General features: G+C 41.2%; 1 protein-coding gene across 1 annotated transcript in view; it reads right to left on the bottom strand.

Moving 5' to 3' along the window:
* Positions 1 to 468: 468 nt before the first annotated feature.
* Positions 469 to 24394, bottom strand: part of LOC308512339 (centriole and centriolar satellite protein OFD1-like) — a gene marked incomplete at both ends in the record, with an annotated part of 114819 nt that continues 90893 nt past the window's right edge. Inside the window, 1 exon segment of the mRNA XM_081082113.1 lies at positions 469 to 477. Within this exon segment, the coding sequence (XP_080938239.1) occupies positions 469 to 477 (9 nt within the window).

The following is a 24394-nucleotide window of genomic DNA, read 5'->3' as shown; positions in this document are numbered from 1 at the left end:
TCCAGTACCATTTTGTGATGAAAGCTCTCAGGAAAGTGAAAGTAGAGGGATGATACCTCAACATAATAAAAGCCTTGTGTGACAAACCTGCAGTACATCATACTTAATGGTAAAAACTAAAACCATTCCCCCTAAGAACAGGAGCAAGACAGGGATGCCCACTTTCACCACTTCTGTTTTACATAGTACTGGAAGTGCTCGCCATTTCAATCAGACAAGAAAAAGAAATAAGGGCATCCCAATTGTAAAAGAAGAAGTAAAATTGTCATTATTTGCAGACGACATGATATTGTACATAGAAAACACTAAAGACTCCATCAAAAATAACTACTAGAACTAATGAATTTGGCAGTATAGTAGTATACAAAATTAACACCCAGAAATCTATTGCTTTTTTATATACCAACAATGAACTCACAGAAAGAGAAACTAATAAAAACAATTCCATTTACCATTGCAAACAACACATTATGATACCTAGGAATTTAACCACAGAGATAAAACACCTGTACTCAGAAAATTACAGGACGCTGAAAAAAAAAAGAGAGAGAGAGAGATACAGGGAGACATAAACAAATGGAAGAATACACCATGTTCATAGGTTGGTAGAATCAACATCATTAAAATGTCCATACTACCCAGAGTAATCTATAGATTCAATGCAATCCCCTCTAAAATGCCAACGACATACTTCAAATACCTAGAACAAACTCTCCAAAATTTCATCTGGAATAATAAAAAAAAAAAAGACCCCAAATAGCTGCAGCAATTATGAGAACAAACAATGTTGGAGGGATCACAATACCAAAAATACTACAAAGCACGAGAACAGACATATAGACCAATGAACATAACAGAGAACTCAGAGATTGATCCAAGACATTATGCTCAATTAATATTTGACAAAGGAGGCAAGAGCATACAATGGAGTGAAAAACGTCTCTTCAATAAATGGTGTTGAGAAAATTATACAGATTAGAAGCAAAAAAATGAAACTAGACCACTAACTTAGACTATACACAAAAATAAACTCAAAATGGGTAAAGGACTTAAAAGTACAACCAGAAACCATAAAAATACTAGAGGACTCTAAAGGCAACAAAATCTCAGACATAACTCATAGCAATATGTTTACTGATAAAACTCCTAGGACAAGGAAAACTAAGGAGAAAATAAACAAATGAGACTACATCAAAATGAAAAGTTTCTGCACAGCAAAAGAAACCATCAACAAAACAACGAGAAAGACCACTGCATGGGAGAACCTACGCATTTGCCAATGTTACCTCTGATAAGGGTTTAATCTCCAACATTTACAGGGAATTTATACAATTTATCAAAGGAAAGATAAATAATCCAATTTAAAAAATGGGCAAAGAGCCGAAACCGGTTTGGCTCAGTGGATGGAGCGTCGGCCTGCGGACTGAAAGGTCCCAGGTTCGATTCCGGTCAAGGGCATGTACCTGGGTTGCGGGCACGTCCCCAGTGGGGGATGTGCAGGAGGCAGCTGGTCGATGTTTCTCTCTCATCGATGTTTCTAACTCTCTATCTCTTTCCCTTCCTCTCTGTGGAAAATCAATAAAATATATTAAAAAAAAATGGGCAAAGGACCAAAATAGACACTTTTCAAAAGAAGACGTACAGAAGGCCAAGAGACATATGAAAACATGCTCAAAGTTACTAATCATCTGAGAGATACAAATCAAAACAATAATGAGGTACAACCTCACACAAGTCAGAATGGCTATCATCAACAAATCAATAAGTGACAAGTGCTGGAGAGGATACGGAGAAAAAGGAACCCACTTGCACTGCTGCTGGGAATGCAGATTGATGCAACCAGTCGAAACCAGTATGGCATTTTCTCAAAAAATTAAAAATGGAACTCCCATTTGACCCAGTAATCCCACTTCTAGGAACATATCCCAATAAATCTGAAACACCAATAAGAAAGGATATATACACCCCTGTGTTCATAGCCACACAATTTACAATAGCTAAGTTTTGGAAACAGACTAAGTGCCCAGATGAGTGTATTAGAAAACTGTAGTATATCTACACAATGGAATACTACAATGCTGTAAAAAAAAAAAAAAAAAAAAAGGAATTCCTACCATTTGCAACAGCATGAATGGAACTAGAGAGCATTATGCTAAATGAAATAAGCCAGTCAGAGAAAGATAAATATCACATGACCTCACTATTTGTGGAATATAATGAACAACATATACTAATGAACAAAAATAGAGCCAGAGTCATAGAAGCATCGAACAGACTGTCCAACCTATAAGGGAATGCAGAAGGTGAGGAGGTAAGAGATCAACCAAAGGACTTGTATACATGTATATGAACATAACCAATGGACACAGACGGGGTGGCGTTGAGGGCAGCTAAGGAGAGGTCAATGGGGGAAAAGGGAGACTTATGTAATAGTTTAAACAATAAAGAATTTAAATGAAAAAAAGAAGAGTTATTGCTGGACATGGACTGGCCCAGAGCAGGTTTGCATCATACCAGCCATGCAGGAAAGATTTCACAAAATAAGTTCAGGTGATTTTGAGATTACATTTATTAAAGCTGTAAATATTGAAATGAAGGAAGGACTCTGGGTAAAAGAAGCAACAGGAGAGAGCCCAGGCAATTCTTTTCTTAGCTCTCTAGAAATGTTATAGGAAAGAAGTGAGCCAAGGCGGGGCTGCTTTTATCCCACTGAGAAGTCAGAAAAGAAGGGGCCTTGGAGACACGATCAGTGGGTAAGCCAAGGATGAGCTGCCACTGCCCACTGATCTCTCCATTGCAGGTCTCATGAGGACACTTAGAGTTTAGGAGGAAGGAAAAAGTTTTTGGCAGACAACAGCATGGGCTTTCTCTAGTCTAGAGCGAACCCACACATATCATTGGATTGATTGTTGAATTTTCCTTTGGGGGTGAGAATCTTAGGGGGGATTTCATCAAAATATTCATTAGCTTTTCAGGTGCTTTACAAATATGCTAGTGCATTAAAATGACCCTATATGGATTATTCTTTCGTCTGCTTTACTATTTTACTTTTATCTTGGGTCTACCTGGATCTAATTGGGATTTTGTTATTGTCCCCATGACTTTATTTGTCCTTAAGTTTAGATAGAACAAAGTCATTAATTGACTTTCTATTCTCTATTTTCCTGACCAGAGTGATTTAAGCTATGTATTACCTATTTGTGGAGGAGAGATATAAACCATTGGTTCTCAAGTGTCCTTGGTTGGGGAAAATATGGTCTTAGGATTTACTAGCTGGCTTTAAGTTGTTCAAAGTGTTTGGCCCATTTAATCTTCTTATCTCAGTTTTTCTATTCCACCTGCCTGGGGATTTTCCTGCCTCTGTATGAGCAAATATGCGCTGACAAACTGGGTAACTTAGGTAAAATGGACAAATTCCTATAATCAGAAAAATTACCAAGACTATACCACAAAGAAATAGAAGATCTGAATAGACCTATAAATAGTAAGACTTTTCAATCAGTAATAAGAATATATCTCCCAATAAATCAAAGCTCTGAATCTGATGGCTTCACCAGAGAATTCTACAAAGTCTAACACCAATTTCAAAAACTAACACCAGTCCTTCTTAAATGTTTTTAAAACTTGATTAGGAAAATCACTTCCTAACACTTCCTAATTCATTCTATGAATCTTACATCACCCTGACACCAAAGGCAGACAAAACCACAACAAGTAAAATCACAGACCAATAGCCAATATTTACAATGGTACAAAATTCTTAACAAAATTCTAGCAAACTGAATTCAGCAACATATTTTAATGTTTTTCACCATGATCAAGTGGGATTGATTCCTTGAATGAAAATAAGGTTCAATGTAAGAAAATCTACCAATGTAGTCTACCACATTGACATAATAAAGAGGAAATAAATATAATCATTAAAAGGACATGATACAAGGAAAGGATTTTTAAAAAGTCAACACTGATGACATAAGAATTATAAAAGTAGGAATAGAAGAGAACTATTTCAACATCATAAAGGCTACGTATGACAAACCTTTATGTAATATCATACTCCATGGTGAAAGTTGAAGTGTAAGACAAGGATTCCCTCTCTCACCACTTATATTCAACATAGTATTTGAGCAATTAGGCAATAAAGGGAAATAAAAGGCATCCAAATTGGAAAGTATGAAGGAAAGTAATCTCTCTTCATATATTATGCAAATAGACCAAATGGCGAAGGACTGGCAGAATGACTGGTTGCTATGACATGCATTGACCACCAGGGTGCAGATACTCAATACAGGAGCTGCCACCAGCCCATAGGCCTCAGGCCAGCCAAGGTGGGTGCCATCAGGCCCCGCGACCCCCGATTGCCCTGCTGGTCGCTCCATTGATAGGCCTGATCACCAGTTAGGCATGGATTTCATGCACCAGGCCTCTAGTAAAAATATAAATGACAACAAAAAAGTACCTATCAATAATAACCTTAAATGTAAGTTCTCCAACCAAAAGACATAGGGTAGATTAATGGATAAGAAAACATGACCCATATATATGCTCTCCATAAGGACCCACCTCAGAACAAGGACTCACACAGGATGAAAGTGAAGAGATAGAAAAAATATTTTCCAAACAAATCAAATTGGGGGAAAAAAAGATGGGGAGCAATATCCATATCTGACAAAATAGACTTCAAAATAAAGGCCATAAAAAGAGACAATGAAGGCCACTTCCTAATACTAAAAGGAATGATTCAACAAGAGGATATAACCCTGGAAAACATATAGGCACCCATTATAGTAGCAGCCAATTTATGAAAAAAAAAAGAAAAGAAAACTTGTGAAGGATTTAAAAGGAGAGTGTCAACAGCAATACAATCATAGTAGGGGACTTTAATTCTCCACTGACAACACTAGATAGATCTTCTAGACCAGTGGTTCTCAACCTTTGGGTCACGACCACTTTGGGGGTCAAATGACCCTTTTACAGGGGTCGCCTAAGACCATCAGAAAACACATAACATAATTACATATTGTTTTTGTGATTAATCACTATGCTTTAATTATGTTCAATTTGTAACAATGAAAATACATCCTGCATATCAGATATTTACATTAAGATTCATAACAGTAGCAAAATTACAGTTATGAAGTAGCAAAGAAAATAATTTTATGGGGAGAAGAAAATGGCAGAGGTATAGAGGGACATGTCCTGTGCCTTGTCCCGGAGCAGATAAGGGTGAGCAGCTGAAACGGGTCACATACAGCCCTAATAAGCAGAAGATATTCAGCTGAGAGACAGTTTGCGGCTGGGAAAGGCGGAGGACTCCCGGAGAAAGGGGAAAGTTGGAGACTGCGGCTGAAATCTCTCCCGGAGCACTGGCTCAGCTGCTGGAGACCATGCCATCTTGAGTGGCTGTTATTGGAAGCATATCCATCAAAAGACCAGGCATCCACAGCATCCAGATATCGGCTACTAACCCAGAAACAACGGATCCCAAGCATCGAGACTACATGAACTTAGAGGATCCCTGCTTCTCTCTATGGAAAGGTCAAATTTCCCCTAAAGGTGTGGTTTGCAATTCAGGTTGGAGAGAGGAACATGCATACGCGCAGGGGAAATCTGAGCCCCACAAAGTCCACGGCCGTTGGGGCCAGCGTGATCTGTGAGTGTGGGAGGGCTCCCGCAGGGCTGCTGGCAGAAGGGAAAGCTAAAAATAAGTCCATAGCTGGACTGGATGCAAAAAAGCAGCCTTGGATTTTGCCAGTGTGCCAGCTACTTTGCACTGGGGAAGAGAGGGTGCACGGAAGGGACTGCGCACAGAGCTGAAAGGTGGGGGGTTGTGAATTCGCGCAACTTCTCAGGCTCTTGTTCTCTCTCTTCCCCTTAAATCTTTGCGTTTGATTATTAAACCCAGTACATGGGATTGCCCAGTCAGGGTCACTCACACAGACTGCAGGGGAAAGTTGTTTTTGTGGAACCTGGGAAACAGAGTGGGAGTAACAATTAAAGAACAGGATCTAGGACAGTCGACGCTCCCAAACCAGTTTTAAGTGTGATCGGGAAAATAAACCCTAACTGCTGGACAGAGAGGACTTATAGCCTCGGAGGTCTATCCAGAAACACTGCCACCCAGGTGCTGATCCAGAACTGACTCTTCTGTAAATACAAATAAAGGCAATCTGGGAAACAAATACAGCCTGCCTTAAAATCAGGACTGTGGTTTACAACACAGAGGAACAGTGTATCGCAGGGAAATTCAGCACCCTCCTGAAAACCTGGCAGGACTAAAGCATGCCAGAAAGAAGAGTAGAGGACCTGAAGCACCTTCACTACTGTACATTTTTATTTTTAGTTCTTTTTTCACCTTTTAATTAAGAAACTATTTTTTTTTCTTTTTTCATCACCTGATTTTACCTCTTTAATTACTACATTTTTATTTTAAACCAGTATTATTACTACTACCACTTTACCATTTTTTAAAGTGTCATTTTATTTTCTCTTTATTTTATTTTCATCGTTCTTTTAGCATCATTTTTCTCTACCTCAACTTTACTGTTATGCCAAAACTCTTTTCCTCACTTTTCCCCTTTGTTGTCCTGTTACTCTTACCCTATTCCTGATTTAGATTTTCCCTATTCCTTTTTCACCCCCTGTCTAAATTTCACCCTACTTATATATCTAATTTCCAATCCCCTGCTCTAAATCCATATATACCTCTCTCTTATCTTTCTTCACTATCCAAATTTTTTTCTTCTCTCTGTTGTTTAGTTTTGTTTGCTTGATTGTTGAGTATATTGGGTTTTTTTATGCTTGTTTGTGAGATTGTTTTGCTTTTGCTTTTTCTTTTCCTGTTGGTATTTTTTTCTCCGGTTATTTTTTTGCTTATGTTTTTCCTTGCCTCCCTTGATATTAGTGGTTGTTTTTAGTTTGCATTCATCTCCAGGGATCTGTTGCTGGAATTGGTTGGGATGAGTGGTGGTTCTATTGGAGTTTTGTCTCTATATAAATACTCTCTTCCCCTCTTCTATTTCATTCTCTGTCTTTTCTCTCTTACTTTTTTTTCTCCCGTTTCCCAATTCCATTTTTGCACTCCTTTTGTTGTATTTTGTGTCTTTAATTCAACACAACAGAGAGAGAACTACATAACCAAACATCTGGAGAAGAGGGATCATGGTGAAACAAAGAAGCAGCCCACATATGAAAGAAAAACAGGCATCACCAGAAAAGGAAGTAAACGAAATGGAGGCAATGGAGGCAAGCAACCTGCCAGAGAAAGAATTCAGAGAAATGGCCATACGGTGGATGAAAGAATGGAAGACAAATTCAACAATATGTGTAATAATCAAGAGGAAATGAATGAAAACCAAGAAGAATTGAAAAATGACATCACTGCTATAAGGAACTCAATAGAAAGCATCAAAAGTAGACTAGAAGAAGCAGAGTACCGCATCAGTGAGCTAGAAGACAAGGTAGAAAAAAATACCCAAGCAGAGTAGCTTCTAGAAAAAAAAATAAAAAAAAGGAAGAGAGCCTAAGAGAACCCTGGGACAACACAAAACGAAAGAACATCCGAATAATAAGGGTGCCAGAGGGAGGGGAAACTGAGCAAGGAGTAGAAAACCTGTTTGAAAAAATAATGACAGAAAACTTCCCTGACATAGGGAAGAAAAAACTCACAAATCCATGAAGCTCACAGAGTCTGAAACAAAATGAACCCCAAAAGACCGAATCCTAGGCACATTATAATTAAATTGGCAAACACCAATGACAAAGCAAGAATCTTAAAAGCAGCCAGAGACAGAAAGTTAACTACAAAGGACCCTCCATCAGACTAGTGACTGATTTCTCACCAGAAACACATCAGGCAAGAAGGGAATGGAATGAAATATACAAAGTCATGCAAAGGAAGGGTCTGAATCCAAGAATACTGTACCCAGCAAGGCTATCAATCAAAATTGAGAGTCAAATCAGGAGCTTCACAGACATAAAAGGTCTACGGGAGTTTATTACCACCAAACCAGCAATGCAAGAAATGCTAAAGGGTCTGCTGTAAAAAGAAAAAATAGGAAACAAAGAAGGAACACAGGGGTAAAGAACAAAAAGGTGACAAACAAGTGTCTATCAATAATAACTTTAAATGTAAATGGATTAAATGCCACGATCAAAAGACATAGGGTAACTGAGTGGATAAGAAAACATGACCCATATATCTGCTGTCTACAGGAAACCCACCTCAGAAAAAAAAGATGAACACAGACTGAGGGTAAAGGGATGGAAAAGGTTTCTCAGGTGAATGGAAATGAAAATAAAACCAAAAGCTGGGGTAGCAATACTTATATCTGACAAATTAGATCTCAAAGTGAAGGACATAAAAAGAGATAAGGAAGGCCACTTCATAATACTAAAGGGAGCAATCCAACAAGAAGAAATAGCTCTGGTAAACACATACGCACCCAATATAGGAGCACCCAAAAATGTAAGAAAACTTCTGGAGGAGATCAAGGGAGAGATTGATCATAGTAGGGGACTTTAACACCCCACTATCACCATTGGACAAATCCTCTAAACAAAAAATCAGCAAAGAAATATCAATCCTAAATGACTCACTAGATCAGATGGAATTAATTGACATCTTCAAAACATTTCACCCAAAGCCACAGAATATACATTCTTCTCAAGTGCTCATTAGTCATTTGCAAAGATAGACCATATATTGGGTAACAGGCAAAGTCTCCTCAAATTCAAGAAGATTGAAATAATATCAAGCATATTCTCAGACCACACTGGCATAAAACTAGAAATCAACTACAACAAAAACAATCCAAAAAAAATCAACACATGGAGAATAAATAGCACGCTATTAAACAAGGACTGGGTTACCTGAGAGATCAAAGAAGAAATAGAAAACATCATGGCAACAAATGACAATGAAAACACAACAATCCAAAATGTATGGGACACAGCGAAAGCAGTCTTCAGAGGGAAGTTCGTAGCTCTACAAGCCTACTGCAAGAAACAAGAAACAATGAGAATAAATTACTTAACCCCACAACTAAAAGATTTAGAAAGAGAGCAAGAAGAATATCCCAGTGTAAGCAGAAGGAAGAAAATAATAAAGATCAGAGCGGAGATAAAAGACAAAAAAAAAAAAAACAATACAAAAGATCAACAAAACCAAGAGCTGGTTCTTTGAAAGAATAAACAAGATTGATACACTTCTATCCAGGCTACCAAGAAACAAAGAGAGAGAACCCAAATAAACAAAATCATAACTGAAAGAGGAGAAATAACTACAGACCTCACAGAAATACAAAGGATTGTTAGAAAATACTATGAACAACTCTATTCCAACAAACTAGACAACCTGGAGAAAATGGACATATTCCTAGAAAAATACAACATTCCAAAACTCAATCAGGAAGAATCTAAAAATCTCAACAGGCCAATTACTATGGAAGAAATTGAAGCAGTCATCAAAAAGCTCCCAGCAAGCAAAAGCCCAGGGCCAGACGGCTTCACAGAGGAGTTTTACCAAATATTCAAGAAAGAAATAAAAGTTATCCTCCTCACACTATTCAAAAAAATTCAAGAGGAAGAAACACTTCCATGCTCGTTCTATGAAGCCAGCATCACCCTAATACCAAAACCAGATAAAGACAACACAATGAAAGAGAATTGCAGGCCAATATCCCTCATGAACATAGATGCCAAAATCCTCAACAAAAATCTTAGCAAATCATGTCCAGCAATACATAAGAAAGATTATACACCATGACCAAGTAGGTTTTATCCCAGGGATGCAAGGAAGGTATAATCTCCGCAAATCAATAAACGTAATACATCACATAAACAAATTGAGAGAAAAAAACCACAGTCATATCAATTGATGCAGAAAAAGCATTTGACAAAATTCAACACCCTTTCTTGATAAAAACTCTCAGCAAGGTAAGAATAGAAAAATCACACCCCAACATAATAAAAGCCATATACGACAAACCGAAAGCCAACATCATAATCAATGGACAAAAACTAAAACCATTCCACCTAAGAACAGGAACGAGACAGGGATGCCCCTCTCACCACTTCTGTTCAACATAGTAATGGAAGTACTAGCATTTGCGATCAGACAAGAAGAAGAAATAAAAGGTATCCAAATTGGAAAAGAAGTAAGACTGTCATTTTAGCAGATGACATGATACTGTACATAGAGAACTCTAAAGACTCCATCAAAAATTTATTAGACTTAATAAATGAATTGGCAATGTAGCAGGATACAAAATTAATACCAAGAAATCTATGGCATTTCTATACACCAATAGTGAACTTATAGAAAGTGAGATTAAAAAAGCAATACCATTTACCATCGCACCAAAAAAATTAAGATACCAAGGAATAAACTTAACTAAGGAGGTAAAAAACCTATGTGCGAAAATACGGGGCACTGAAAATAGAGATAGAGAAAAACATAAACAGAAGGAAGAACATACCATCTTCATGGATTGGTAGAATCAACATCATCAGAATGTCCATACTACCCAAGGCAATCTATACATTCAATGCAATCCCCATTAAATTACCAATGGCATATTTCACAAACTAGAGCAAATGTTCCAAAAATTCATCTGGAATAAAAAAAGACCTCGAATAGCTGCAGCAATCCTGAGAAAGAAGAACAAAGTAGGTGGGATCTCAATACCAGATAATAACTTGTATTACAAAGTCACCATTCTTAAACAGCTTGGTACTGGCACAAGAACAGACATCTAGATCAATGGAATAGATTAGAGAACCCAGAAATCGACCCAAACTACTATGCCCAATTAATATTGGACAAAGGAGGCAAGAGAATACAATGGAGTCAAGACGGTGTTGGGGAAATTGGACAGATACATGCAAAAAGATGAAACTAGACCACCAACTCACATCATAGACAAAAATAAACTTAAAATGGATAAAAGACTTAAACGTAAGATGGGAAACCATAAAAATACTAGAGGAATCCACAGGCAGCAAAATCGCAAACATATGCTGAAGGAATTTCGTCTCTAATAATGCTCCTAGGGCAATGGAAACTAAAGAGAAAATAAACAAATGGAACTACATCAAAATAAAAAGCTTTTGCATGGCACAGGAAACCATCAACAAAACAACAAGAAGAATCAATGGAATAGAATATAGAGCCCAGAAATTGACCCGAACCAATATGCAAAATTAATATTTGATAAAGGAGGCAAGAACATACAATGAAGTCAAGATAGTCTCCTCAATAAATGGTGTTGGGAAAATTGGACAGATACAGGCAAAACAATGAAACTAGACGACCAACTTACACCATGCACAAAAATAAACTCAAAATGGATAAAGGACTTAAATGTACGAAGAGAAACCATAAAAATACTAGAAGAATCCAAAGGCAACAAAATCTCAGACATATGCTGAAACAATTTCTTCACTGATACAGCTCCTAGGGCATTGGAAACTAAAGAGAAAATAAACTAATGGGACTACATCAAAATAAAAAGCTTTTGCACAGCCAAGAAAACCATCAATAAAACTACAAGAAAGCCCACCATATTGGAGAACATATTTGTCAATGTTATCTCCGATAAGGGTTTAATCTCCAACATTTACAGGGAACTCCTACAAATTAACAAAAGGAAGATAAACAATTCAATCAAAAATGGACAAATGATCAAAATAGACACCTTCCAAAAGAGTACATTCAGAAAGCCAAGAGACATATGAAAACATGCTCAAAGTCACTAATCATCAGAGAAATGCAAATCAAAACAGTAATGATGTACCATCTCACACCTGTCAGAATGGCTATCATCAACAAATCAAAAAATGACAAGTGCTGGAGTGGATGTGGAGAAGAAGGAACTCTCGTGCACTACTGGTGAGAATGCAGACTGGTGCAGCCACTATGGAAGACAGTATGGAGTTTCCTCAAAAAACTAAAAGTGGAACTCCCATTTGACCCCATGATGCCACTTCTAGGCATATATCCCAAGAAAACAGAAACAACAATCAGAAAGGATATATGCACCCATATGTTCTTAGCAGTGCAATTCACCATAGCTAAGATCTGGAAACAGCCTAAGTGCCCATAAGTAGAAAAATGGATTAGAAAACTGTGGTACATCTACACGATGGAATACTATGCTGGTGTAAAAAAGAAGGAACTCTTACCATTTGCAACAGCATGGATGGAACTGGAGAATATTATGCTAAGTGAAATAAGCCGGTCAATGAAGGAAAAATACCACATGATCTCACTCATTTATGGATAATTAAGACCATTATAAACTTATGAACAAAAATAGATATGGAGGCAGAGCAGCCTCGAACAGATTGTCAAACTACAGTGGGAAGACCGGGGAGGGTTGTGGGGCAGAAGGGGTTGGAGTAAGAGATCAACCGAAGGACTTGAATATAAGTATAACCAATGGACATAAGACAGTGGGGGGTACAGGAGGCCAGGGGATTGTTAAGGGCAGGAAAAAAGGAGACATATGTAATACTCTTTGTAATACTTTAAGCGATAAAACAACTTAAAAAAATAAAAAAAGAAAAGCAGAGAAATAAAAGAAACAACAAGAAGACCCACTGCATGGGAGAAGATATTTGGCAATGATATCACGGATAAGTGTTTAATCTCCAACATTTACAGAGAACTCATGAAACTTAACAATAGGAAGATAAACAATCCAATCAAAAAATGGACAACAGACCTAAAGAGACACTTTTCGAAAGAGGACATACAAAAGGCCAAAGACATTTGAAAACATGCTCAAAGTCGCTAATTATATGAGAGATGCAAATCAAAACGACAATGTGGTACCATCTCACACCTGTCAGAATGGCTATCATCAACAAATCAACAAACAACAAGTGCTGGAGAGGATGTGGAGAAAAAGGAACTCTCGTGCACTGCTGGTGGGAATGCAGACTGGTGAGCCACTGTGGAGAGCAGTATGGAGCTTCCACAAAAAACTAAAAATGGAACTCCCATTTGACCCCGTGACCCCACTTCTAGGAATATATCCCAAGAAGCCAGAAACACCAATCAGAAAGGATATATGCACTCCTATTTTCATAGCAGCACATTTTACTATAGCTAAGATTTGGAAACAGTGTAAGTGCCCATCAACAGATGAGTGGATCAAAAAACTGTGGTCGATTTACAGAATGGAATACTATGCTGCGGCAAAAAAGAAGGAACTCTTGCCTTTTGTAACAGAATGGATGGAACTGGAGAGCAGTGTGCTAAGTGAAATAAGCCAGTCAGAGAAAGATAAATACCTCATGATTTCACTCATTTGTGGAATATAGAGAACAACAGAGACTGATGAACAGGGACAGATCCAAAGACTGAGAAACAGCGATCAGGCTATTAATCCCCAGAGGGAAAGTAGGCAAGGGAGGGGGCAAGACTTGTATGCATGCATATAAGCCAGACCAATGGACACGGACAACAGGGGGATGAGAGCATGAGTGGGGGGAGGGGGAGGAGAAAAGGGGTTTAATGGGGGGGACGAAGACACATTTGTAATACCTTAAGTAATAAAGAATTTTTTTTAAAAATGAAATCAACTACAATAAAAACAATCAAAAAAATTCAAACACTTGGAAGCTGAATAGCATGCTATTAAATAATGATTGGGTTGCCAAAGAGATCAAAGAGAAGTTAAAAACATCCTTGAAACAAATGACAATCCATTGTTGTGAAAACACAACAATCCAAAATCTATGGGACACAGTGAAAGCAGTTCTGAGAGGGAAGTTTATAGCTCTACAGGCCTACCTCAAAATAAACAAGGAAAAATGTTAATAAATTATCTAACTCTACAACATAAAGAATTAGAGAGTAGCAAGGAAAGCCCAGAGTGAACAGAAGGAAAGAGATAATAGAGACCAAAACAAAAATAAATGACTTAGAGACCAAATATATATGGCCAATGAAACCAAGAGCTGGTTCTTTGAAAGAATAAACAAAATTGATGAAAATCTAGGCGGCTCACCAAGGAACAAAGAGATAGGACCTAGATAAACAAAATCAGAAATGAAAGAGGCAAAATAACAACAGACCCCACAGAAATACAAAGGATTGTTAAAAAAAATACTATGAAAAACTTGACAACCTAGAGGAAATGGACACATTTCTAGAAAAATAAGACCTTCCAAAACTCAACCAAGAAGAATCAAAAAATCTCAACAGGCTGATAACTAAGGAGGAAATTGACCTGTACTCAGAAAACTATAGAACATTGAAAAAATAGATAAAGACATAAATAGATAGAAGAACACACTTTGTTCATGGATTGGTAGAATCAACACCATTAAAATGTCCATACTATTCAAAGCAATCTATAGATTCAATGCAATCCCCATTAAAATACCAACAGCATATTTTGCAACCTAGAGAAAACAACAATTCATATAGAATTAAGAAAACTCCAAATAGCCACAGCAATCCTGAGAAAGAAGAGCAAAGTGGGTGGGATCTCAATACCAGATATCAAGCTACATTACAAAGCCACTGTTCTCAGAGCTGCCCAGTACTGGCACAAGAACAGACATATAGAACAATGGAATAGAATAGAGAACCCAGAATTCTACCCAAGCCAGTATGCTCAATTAATATTTGACAAAAGATGCAAGAGCATACAATGGAATCAATACAGTCTCTTCAATAAATGGTGTTGGGAAAATTGAACTGATACATGTAAAAAAATGAAACTAGACCACCAACGTACACCGTACCCAAAAATAAACTGAAAATGGATAAAGGACTGAAATGTAAGATGGGAAACCATAAAAATCTTAGAGGAATCTACAGGCAGCAAGATCTCAGACATATGCCGTGATTTTTGATAAAAACCATCAGCAAAGTGGGAATAGAGGAATCATAGCTCAACATAATCAAAGCAGTGTCTTCACCAATACAGATCCTAGGGCAATGGAAACTAATAAGGGAATAAACAAATGGGACTACATCAATATAAAAACCTTCTGCACATCAAATGAAACCATCAACAAAACAATAAAAATGCCCACTGCATGGGAGAATATAGTTGCCAATGTTATTTCAGATAAGGGTTTAATCTCCAAAGTTTACAGGAAGTCATACAACTTAACAAAAGGAAGATAAACAATCCAATCAAAAAATGGGGAACGGACCTAAATACAGTCAATCCTTGGGTTATGTAGGTCTCGACTTACCGTTTTGTGGTTAGTCTTCATCTCCCATTTATTTATAAAAAAATGTTTCGTCATTTCGATGTATGTACATATGTGCTTTATGTTTTTTATTATTTATTTACCACAAGTAAAGGTCAGGATTTGCCGGGCTGAGGTAACCCTCCCACCCAAATACATGAATTTTTGTGCACTAGGCCTCTAGTCCTATATAATATAAGCCTAATATACAAATTGTTTCCTCGACTAGAGTTTGGCTGGGAGTTTGACAGCTTAACCAGTCTCTATGACATGCACTGACCACCAATGGGCAGACGCTCGGACCAGTAACTTAGCTTGCTGCAGGCGCTGGTGGGTTGGACTGGAAAGTGAGGTGTGAGGAGAGAGCTGTCAGGAAGCTCCCAGGGTTTGGCCGCTGGATGGATGAGGATGGCAGTGGGAGCCAGGAGGGATGGAGTGGGAGGGAAGGCTGCTACACTTGATTCAAGAGCCCTCTGCAGCCTGTGGCATTCTCAGTGCACGATTTATAATATTCAGAGATGCTTATTTTTATTTGTTAAGTTTCACTAACTACTCCAGGAGAGTGGGTAGCACCATTACAGGGGGCAGGCCAGGCATACCTGCCCAAAGCCAAGGTGCAGCTTCGGGCCCCTGGAATGCAACAGAGAGAGGGGTGGGGCTGTCAGAGAAACTGAGTCCAAAACTTGAAGTGGAGGCATCAAGGGGTGGAGGGTGATAGTTGTGCAGGGGTCTAGAAAAGCTAATGGGTGGGGGCAGCTGAGGAGCTCAATGCCTCTCTCATGGGACAAGCACCACATCTCTCCCTCCTCCTCCCGGTGACTTGTCACCCCAGCTCTTCTCCAAAGCTTGGGCTTGCCCCACACAGCTCTCCACCACTGCACACCCCACACTGCTTTGCCTGCCCCACCCCACTCTACACAACCCCCCTCAATTCCCACACAGCCTTTGGAGAGCTCCACTCCCAGAGGAGAAAGTGGGAGGCTGTAGACAGGAGGTCACATGAGGAGGGGTCAGAGCAGGGCCCACCAAGTTAGATGGAGGGGAAGGAGAGAAACCCCACAGGACTGGGGGCAGAGACAGGCGGGGAAGGAGGGCCATGTGGAAGCTTTGCCCTTGGTTGAAGTAGAAATCCTGACCCCATTTTACAGACCCTAGCAGAGTGTGTGTGTGGGGAGGGTCAAAGACAAAAGAGGGTTTGAGGGGACTGGATGGAGAGCAGCAACATTTGATTAATGGCCTATTTATTATTTTTGTTAATATATATTTTTTGATTTCAGAGAGGAAGGCAGAGAGAGAGAGAGAGAGAGAGAGAGAGAGAGAGAGAGAGAGAGAGAGAGAGAGAGAAACATCAATGATGAGAGAGAATCGATCTGCCTCCCACACACCACCTCCTGGGGATTAAGCCTGAAACCCAGGAATGTGCTCTTGACTGGAATCAAACCCAGGACCCTTCAGTCCACAGGATGTGGTTCTATTCACTGAGACAAACCATTTAGGGAAACTCATGGCCTATTTAAAACCACTGAAGTAGGCTGAGGAGGAGTCTTACCATGATGGTGTTACCTGATAATGAGGGTGTCTCTCCTTATGTTGGAGTAATTGGAACTGCAGCTAAGTTAAGACACATTCATGGAGCCTGCAAAGGGTTTACACACACACAATTCAATTTACTTCATGTGGCAGCTGATGATGGTGAGCAGAGCCTTGGAAAGACATGCGGTCTCCAAGACCAGGGGCAGGAGAAAGTGCATGCGGGGCATTCCGCACCTTGAGTTACTATCTATTGCTATATAATAAAGATGTAATATGCAAATTAACCCTCACACCCTCACAAGACCAGGCCAGCAGGGGGGATAGTGAGGGACAACCAAACAACTGAACAAGCAGTCGCATGGTGTGACCAGGTCGGCAGGGGGGTTAGTGAGGGATGACCAAATAAATAAACAGCAGGCTGCGTTGGGCGACAAGGCCAGTGGGGGAGGAGGCATCAGTGGTGACCAGGCTGGCAGGGGGCACAGTTGGGGGCAACCAGGCCAGCATGGGGGCAGTTGGGGGTGGCCAGGCCGGCAGTAGGAGGCATTTAGGGGCAACCAGGCAGGCAGGCATATGAGCGATTAGGAGCCAGAGGTCCAAGATTGTGAAAGGGATCCCAGATTGGAGAGGGTGCAGGCTGGGCTGAGGGGACCCCCCCTCCCTTGCATGAATTTTGTGCACTGGGATTCTAGTCTTATCTAATAATAGAGAAACATGGTAATTAACAGTAACTTCGCTACCCTTCCCATTGGCTAATCAGCAAGATATGCAAATTAACTGCCAACCAATATGGCAGCCGGCAGCCTGACAGCTGAAGCAAACAGGAGGCTTGCTTCAGTGAAGGAGGAAGCCAACGTTCCCCGCCTGCTGCTGCCAGCCTCTGAGCTTGCACTCTAAGAAACAATGTTGCAATTATAGAAGCTAAAAAATCCCCAGAAACCTGATTTCAGGTGTCAGAGCTGGAGCGAGCAGGACCACAAAAGTGTTACAATTATAGAACCCAAACAAACCCAGATAAATGCTTTCAGCAGCCAAGGTCTCAGAGCTGGAGCCAAGCCTCCGAGCTAAAGCCGGCTCTCAGCTCCAGTGACAGCCATAGCAGGTAAATAAATCCCAGAATTAAAAAAAAAAAAGAAAAAAAGGAGAGGTTTGGAGCTTCAGTCACCTGCCAGTCTGAAAATGGCCCTCAGCCCCTCACCCAGACTGGCCAGGCACCCCATTGGGGACCCCCACCCTGAACGGGGTGTGACCAGCTGAAAACAGCCATCATCTGCTCATCCAGGCTGACCAGGCACCCAAGCAGGACCCTCACCCTGATCCAGGACACCCTTCAGGACAAACCAGCTGGCCCCCACCCATGTACCAGGCCTCTATCCTATATAGTTAAAGGGTAATATGCCTCCCAGCACCAGGATCAGCGGAGCCGCGAGGCCTCCTGGCACCGGGATCAGCGTGACAGGGGGCAGCGCCCAAACCCCCTGATTGCTGTGTGGCTCTGTGTGTGACAGGAGGCGGGACCACAACCTCCCTATCCGCCCTGCTCTGTTTGTGACAGGGGAAGGCGCCCCAACCTCCTGATCAACCCTGCTCTGTGCCTGATTGGGGGAGCTCCCCAAACCCCTGATCGCCCTGCAGCTCTGTGTGTGACAGGGTGCGGCACCCCAACCCTCTGATCGGCCCTGCTCTGTGTGTGACAGGGTGTGGCGCCCCAACCTCCTGATCGGTCCTGCCCTGAGTGTAACAGAGTGTGGCGCCCCAACTCCCCTATCAGCCCTACTCTGTGTGTGACAGAAGAGAGCTCTCCAAACCCCTGATCGACCCTGCTCTGTGCGTGACAGGTTACGGAGCCCCAACCCCCTGATGGGCCTGCTCTGTGCGTGACAGGGGGGAGCTCCCCAACCCCCTGACTGGCCCTGCTCTGTGCATGACAGGGGGTGGCGCCGCAACCTCCCCATTGACCCTGCCTTGAGTGTGACAGGGGGCGGTGCCCCAACCCCCCAATCATACCTACCCTGAGCGTGACTGAGGGTGGCATTGCAACCTCCTGATTCGCCCTGCTCTGTGCATGACAGGGGACAGCAACCCAACTCCCTAATCAGCCCTGCTCTGAGCCTGACCAGGGGCTGCACCTAGGGATTGGGCCTGCCCTCTGCCACCTGGGAGCAGGCCTAAGCCAGCAGGTTGTTATCTCCCGAGGGGTCCCAGATTGCGAGAGGGCACAGGCCGGGCTGAGGGACCCCCCTCCCCCCAAGTGCACAAATTTTTGTGCACAGGGCCTCTAGTATATATATAAAGCCTAATATGCTAAGTGTCGGACTGTGCAGTTGGCCGACTAGTCACTATGACATGTGCTGACCACCAGGGGGCAGATGCTTGGACCATTAGGTTAATTTGCAGCTTGAGTCCCGCCAATTAGGACTGGGTGAGATTAGGCCAGACAGGCCCTGGAGCCCTCCCTTGGTCTCTCTCCAGCTACTGGCCCCAATCAGAAGTGGGTGAGAGAGCCCTGATCAGCCCCAATCATTGGACAGGCAGAGGGACCCCAACCATGCATGGATTCATGCAGTGTTGAGTAAGCGTGGTGAAAGTGGACATCCTTTTCTTATTCCTCTTGTTAAGGGAAACACTTTTAGTTTTTGTCCATTCAGTATTATGTTGTGTGTAGTTTTGTTATATATGGCCTATATTATGTTGAGATATGATCTCTCTATTTCCACTCTTTTGAGAGTTTTTATCAAAAAAGAGTGCTTGATTTTATCAAATCCTTTTTCTGCATCTATTGATATGATCATGTGGTATTTATTTTTCATTTTATTTATGTGATGTATCACACTTATTGATTTGCAAATATTGTGCCAGCCTTATAACCTTGGAATAAATCCCACTTTATCATGGTATATGATCTCTAATAATAAAAGCATAATGTGGTAATTGGACTGGACAGCTGAACAACCTTCCTCGCATCCTTCTAGATGGCCTTCTGGACGAAGCCAGGACTGTGAGGCCTAGGCAAGCCAAGGCAGCTGCAAGGGCCAAGCCCCTTGCACAAATTTTGTGCTTGGGTCTCTAGCCTTTTCAAAATATTGTTGGATCTGATATGCTAATATTTTGCTGAGGATTTATTTTTTATTTATTTCATTTATTAATACTTATTGTTGAGATTATTACAGATGCCCATCTTTTTTCCCCCCATAGTTTACCTCCACCCAGTTCCCACCCTACTCCAGGCCCTCGCCATCCTATTGTCTGTGTCCATAGGTAATGCATATAAGATCTTTGTCTAATCTCTTCCCACCATCCCTCCAAATCCCCTTGCCTATAAGAATTGTCAGTCTGTCCCATTTCCATGCCTCTAATTCTATGCCATTCACCAGTTTAATTTGTTCAGCAGATTTTTTATTCATTTGATTTTTAGATTCAATTGTTGATAGATATATCTTTGTTGTCACTTTGATGCTCATATTTTTTATCTTTACCCTTTCCTTCTTCTTCCTCTTCTTTTTTTTTAATACATTTTATTGATTTTTTACAGAGAGGAAGGGAGAGAGATAGAGAGTTAGAAACATCGATGAGAGAGAAACATCGATCAGCTGCCTCCTGCCCACAACCCAGGCACATGCCCTTGACCGGAATCGAACCTGGGACCCTCCAGTCCGCAGGCCGACGCTATCCACTGAGCCAAACCGGTTTTGGCTTCTTCCTCTTCTTAAAGAATACCCTTCAGCATTTCATATAATACTAGTTTGGTGGTGATAAACTCTTTTAGCTTATTCTTGACTGAAGCTCTTTATCTGACCTTCAATTCGAAATGATAACTTTGCTGGGTAAACTTGGTCATAGGTTCTTGCTATTCATCACTTTAAATATTTCTTGCTTCTCCCTCTGGCCTGCATAGTTTCTGTTGAGAAATCAGCTGAGTCATATGGGCACCCCTTGTAGGTAATTAACTTGCTGCTTTTAAGATTATCTCTTTATCTATAGCCTTGGCATTTTAATTATCATGTATCTTGATGTGGTCTTCTTTGGATTCCTCTTCTTTTGGGTTCTCTGAGCTTCCTGGACTTGAAAGTCTGCTTCTTTCACCAGGTAGGGGAAGTTTTCTGCCATTATTTCTTCAAATAAGTTTTCAATATCTTGCTCTCCCTTTCATCTTCTGGCACCCCCATAATTTGGATATTGGTGCACTTAAAGTTGTCCAAGAGGCTCCTTACTCTATCTTCATATTTTTTAATTCTTTTTTCTACAGCCACTTGGCCTGGAGGTCAAACCCTCCCTGGTATTAGCTACAACAATCAAGGCTTAACTACAAGACTGCGCACAAAGACCACTAGGGGGTGCACCAAGAAAGCATAACAAAATGCGGAGACAAAGAAACAGGACAAAATTGTCAATGGAAGCTATAGAGTTCAGAACCACACTTTTAAGGTCTCTCAAGAACTGTTTAGAAGCCGCCGATAAACTTAATGAGATCTACAAGAAAACTAATGAGACCCTCGTTGTTATGATGGGGAACCAACTAGAAATTAAGCATACATGGACTGAAATAACGAATATTATACAGACTCCCGACAGCAGACCAGAGGAGCGCAAGAATCAAGTCAATGATTTGAAATGCGAGGAAGCAAAATACACCCAACCGGAGGGGCGGAATGAAAAAAGAATCCCAAAATGCGAGGATAGTGTAAGGAGCCTCTGGGACAGCTTCAAGCGTACCAACATCAGAATTATAGGGATGCCAGAAGATGAGAGAGACCAAGATATTGAAAACCTATTTGAAGAAATAATGACAGAAAACTACCCCCACCTGGTGAAAGAAATGGACTTACAGGTCCAAGATGCGTGGAGAACCCCAAACAAAAGGAATCCAAAGAGGACCAAGACACATCATAATTAAAATGCCAAGAGCAAAAGACAAAGAGAGAATCTTAAAAGCAGCAAGAGAAAGAAACTCAGTTACCTACAAGGGAATACCCATACGACTGTCAGCTCATTTCTCAACAGAAACTTTGCAGGCCAGAAGGGAGTGGCAAGAAATATTCAAAGTGATGAATACCAAGAACCTACAACCAAGATTACTTTATCCAGCAAAGCTATCATTCAGAACTGAAGGTCAGATAAAGAGCTTCACAGATAAGGAAAAGCTAAAGGAGTTCATCACCACCAAACCAGGATTATATGAAATGCTGAAAGGTATCCTTTAAGAAGAGGAAGAGGAAGAAAAAGGTAAAGATACAAATTATGAACAACAAATATGCATCTATCAACAAGTGAATCTAAGAATCAAGTGAATAAATATTCTGATGAACAGAATGAACTGGTGATTATAATAGAATCAGGGACATAGAAAGGGAATGGACTGACCATTCTTGGGAGGGAAAGGGGTGTGGGAGATGCGGGAAGAGACTGGACAGAAATCGTGCACCTATGGATGAGGACAGTGGGTGGGGAGTGAGGGAGGAGGGTGGGGCGGGAACTGGGAGGAGGGGAGTTATGGGGGAAAAAAGAGGAACAAATGTAATAATCTGAACAATAAAGATTTAATTAAAATATAAATAAATAATTTTTTTTTTCTCTTCTGGTTGGGTGTTTTTTGTTTCCTCATGTTTCAAATCATTGATTTGATTCTTCGGATTCACTAGTCTACTGTTGAATACCTGTATATTATTTTTTATTTCAGTGTATGGTCCTTTTCAATTTTCTTGGCATTCTCCCTAAGATCCCTGTAAGTATCACCAAGTTCTGCTGGGATCCAACCCCAGCAGGTCCAGGGGTTCTCAAAGGCGTAGACGAAGTCGGCGAAGAAGGAAGGACACAGAGACAGTGTTCAGTTGATCAGCAGCCTACCCAGGATCTCCAGCCAGGATCTACAGCCAACTTCTGGTCTGGATCTCCAGAGAGGTTCTGCTGTTTATTGTCTTGTTACATCCGTATTTATACCAGTTGATTTTAATCCTGTCAATTTCTATTACAAAGGTTAGGGTGTTTCTTATCTCCATTCCAGGGAGTAAAGATTATGTAGCTTAAGCATGATTGTTTGTAGTTAAAGTGATTAACTACCCGCCTGGCACTTAGTTAAGGAGTTTCATCCCCTCCCTAACTTCAGGGAAAAATCCCTACCTGGGGAAACAACCTGTCTTGGAGAGGTGACCTTGGTTAAAACACACAGCGCTAAGGGGAGCAAACATATTAAGAACAGTATGCTATGTACGCCAGGTCCCTTGAAACATATGCTGTGCAGATGTTTCTATCCTGTAGCGACTGTGTCAAGCAGCCAGGATGGACCGGCTTCTGGCAAAGTTCCTCAGAGGTTTCTAGAAGATTCTTGAGTCATCTTATAACTGTGGTTTTGAACTCTATATCTAGTAGTTTGTTTTCTTCCATTTCTTTCATGTGTGACATGTTTCCTTGTCTCCACATTTTGGCTGCTTTCCTGTGTTTGTTTCTATGTATTAGGTTGCTGCTAAGTCTCCTTGAGTTAGTAGAGTGGCCTTGTGTAGTAGGTGTCCTATAGGGCCCAGTGGCTCAGCCTACCCAATCACCTGATATGGACATCCTTTGTATGCTGTGCGCACAGTTTTGTTGCAGTTAAGCCTTAATTGCTGTTGGTGTTATTTAGAGGAATTGACCTCCAGGCCAATTGGCTGTAGGGACCAGCTGTGACTAGAGTGGGAGAGCTGGTGTGCAGGAGACACCCTTATGGAGCAGGACTTGCTTTAGTGGGACTTTGGTGCTCACTGAGTCTGCCCCTTGAGTGTATCTCTTATGGATGTGAAACATTGTAATCTGGTATGGTCTCATACTGACTACTGGGTACACTGGTTCTTGGGTCTCCAGGGCGGTGGAAAGACAGCCTCTGCCTGGAGCCATCCAGCAGGAGCTACAGAGACATATGCAGATTCCTCCTCTTTGAGTCAGGTTTGGAAGTGTCCAGAGGAGGCCCAGCTGTGAAGCAAGGCAGGCTGGTTCTGATGCCAGTTTTGATGCCTTTTATTTATAAGTTTGGGACTCCCTGACCCAGCTGCAGCTTGTTTGACAGGTTTTAGCCTGAGAAAGAACAGGCCATTCATATGCAAAAGCTGCTGCACAGAGCTTGGGTGGTGTTATAAATTGGGTGGGGTGGGGTCTTAGGTATTCACCTTGGTGGAGCAAAGAGAAATGGCTGCCAGTCAGCTCTGCACCAGGGAGGTCTCAGCTTGGGAACAATGACCACTGAGAGCTCCTCCATCTGGAAGAAAGCCACCTCTGAGTTCCTGCCCTGCTGCTAAACAGTCCCATTTCTCTCCGTATATGTCTGGGACCACGACAGCCTCATCCAGCAGAGGAGCTCAGAGCTTATAAATTCAGTTTGTGGTGTCAGCCTTTTAAGAGGAGCAGCTAGGTCTCCAGCAACCTGTATGTTACTCAGCCCCAATCCACACTGGTTTTTACAGCCCATATTTCTTACTTCCTGTAGGGACCTCTTTCCCCAGCTCTGGAACCCTGAGCTGGGTGTCTGATATGGTGCTGGGACCTCTTGCTCCTTCAGGTGGCCTCTGCAGAGGCAATCTCCCTCCTGATTAACAAAGTGGCACACCTAGGTGCCAGACCAGCCCGTTCCATGCCTCTGAACCTCCTATCAGTCTCAATGCACTTTCTTCTTTACCTCTCT

This window comes from Myotis nattereri (genome assembly GCF_964212035.1).
Source record: "Myotis nattereri genome assembly, chromosome: Y".
NCBI classification, from domain to species: Eukaryota; Metazoa; Chordata; class Mammalia; order Chiroptera; family Vespertilionidae; genus Myotis; species Myotis nattereri.
The sequence above is the reverse complement of the archived record's forward strand: the minus strand, read 5'-3'. Positions and strand labels throughout refer to the sequence as shown.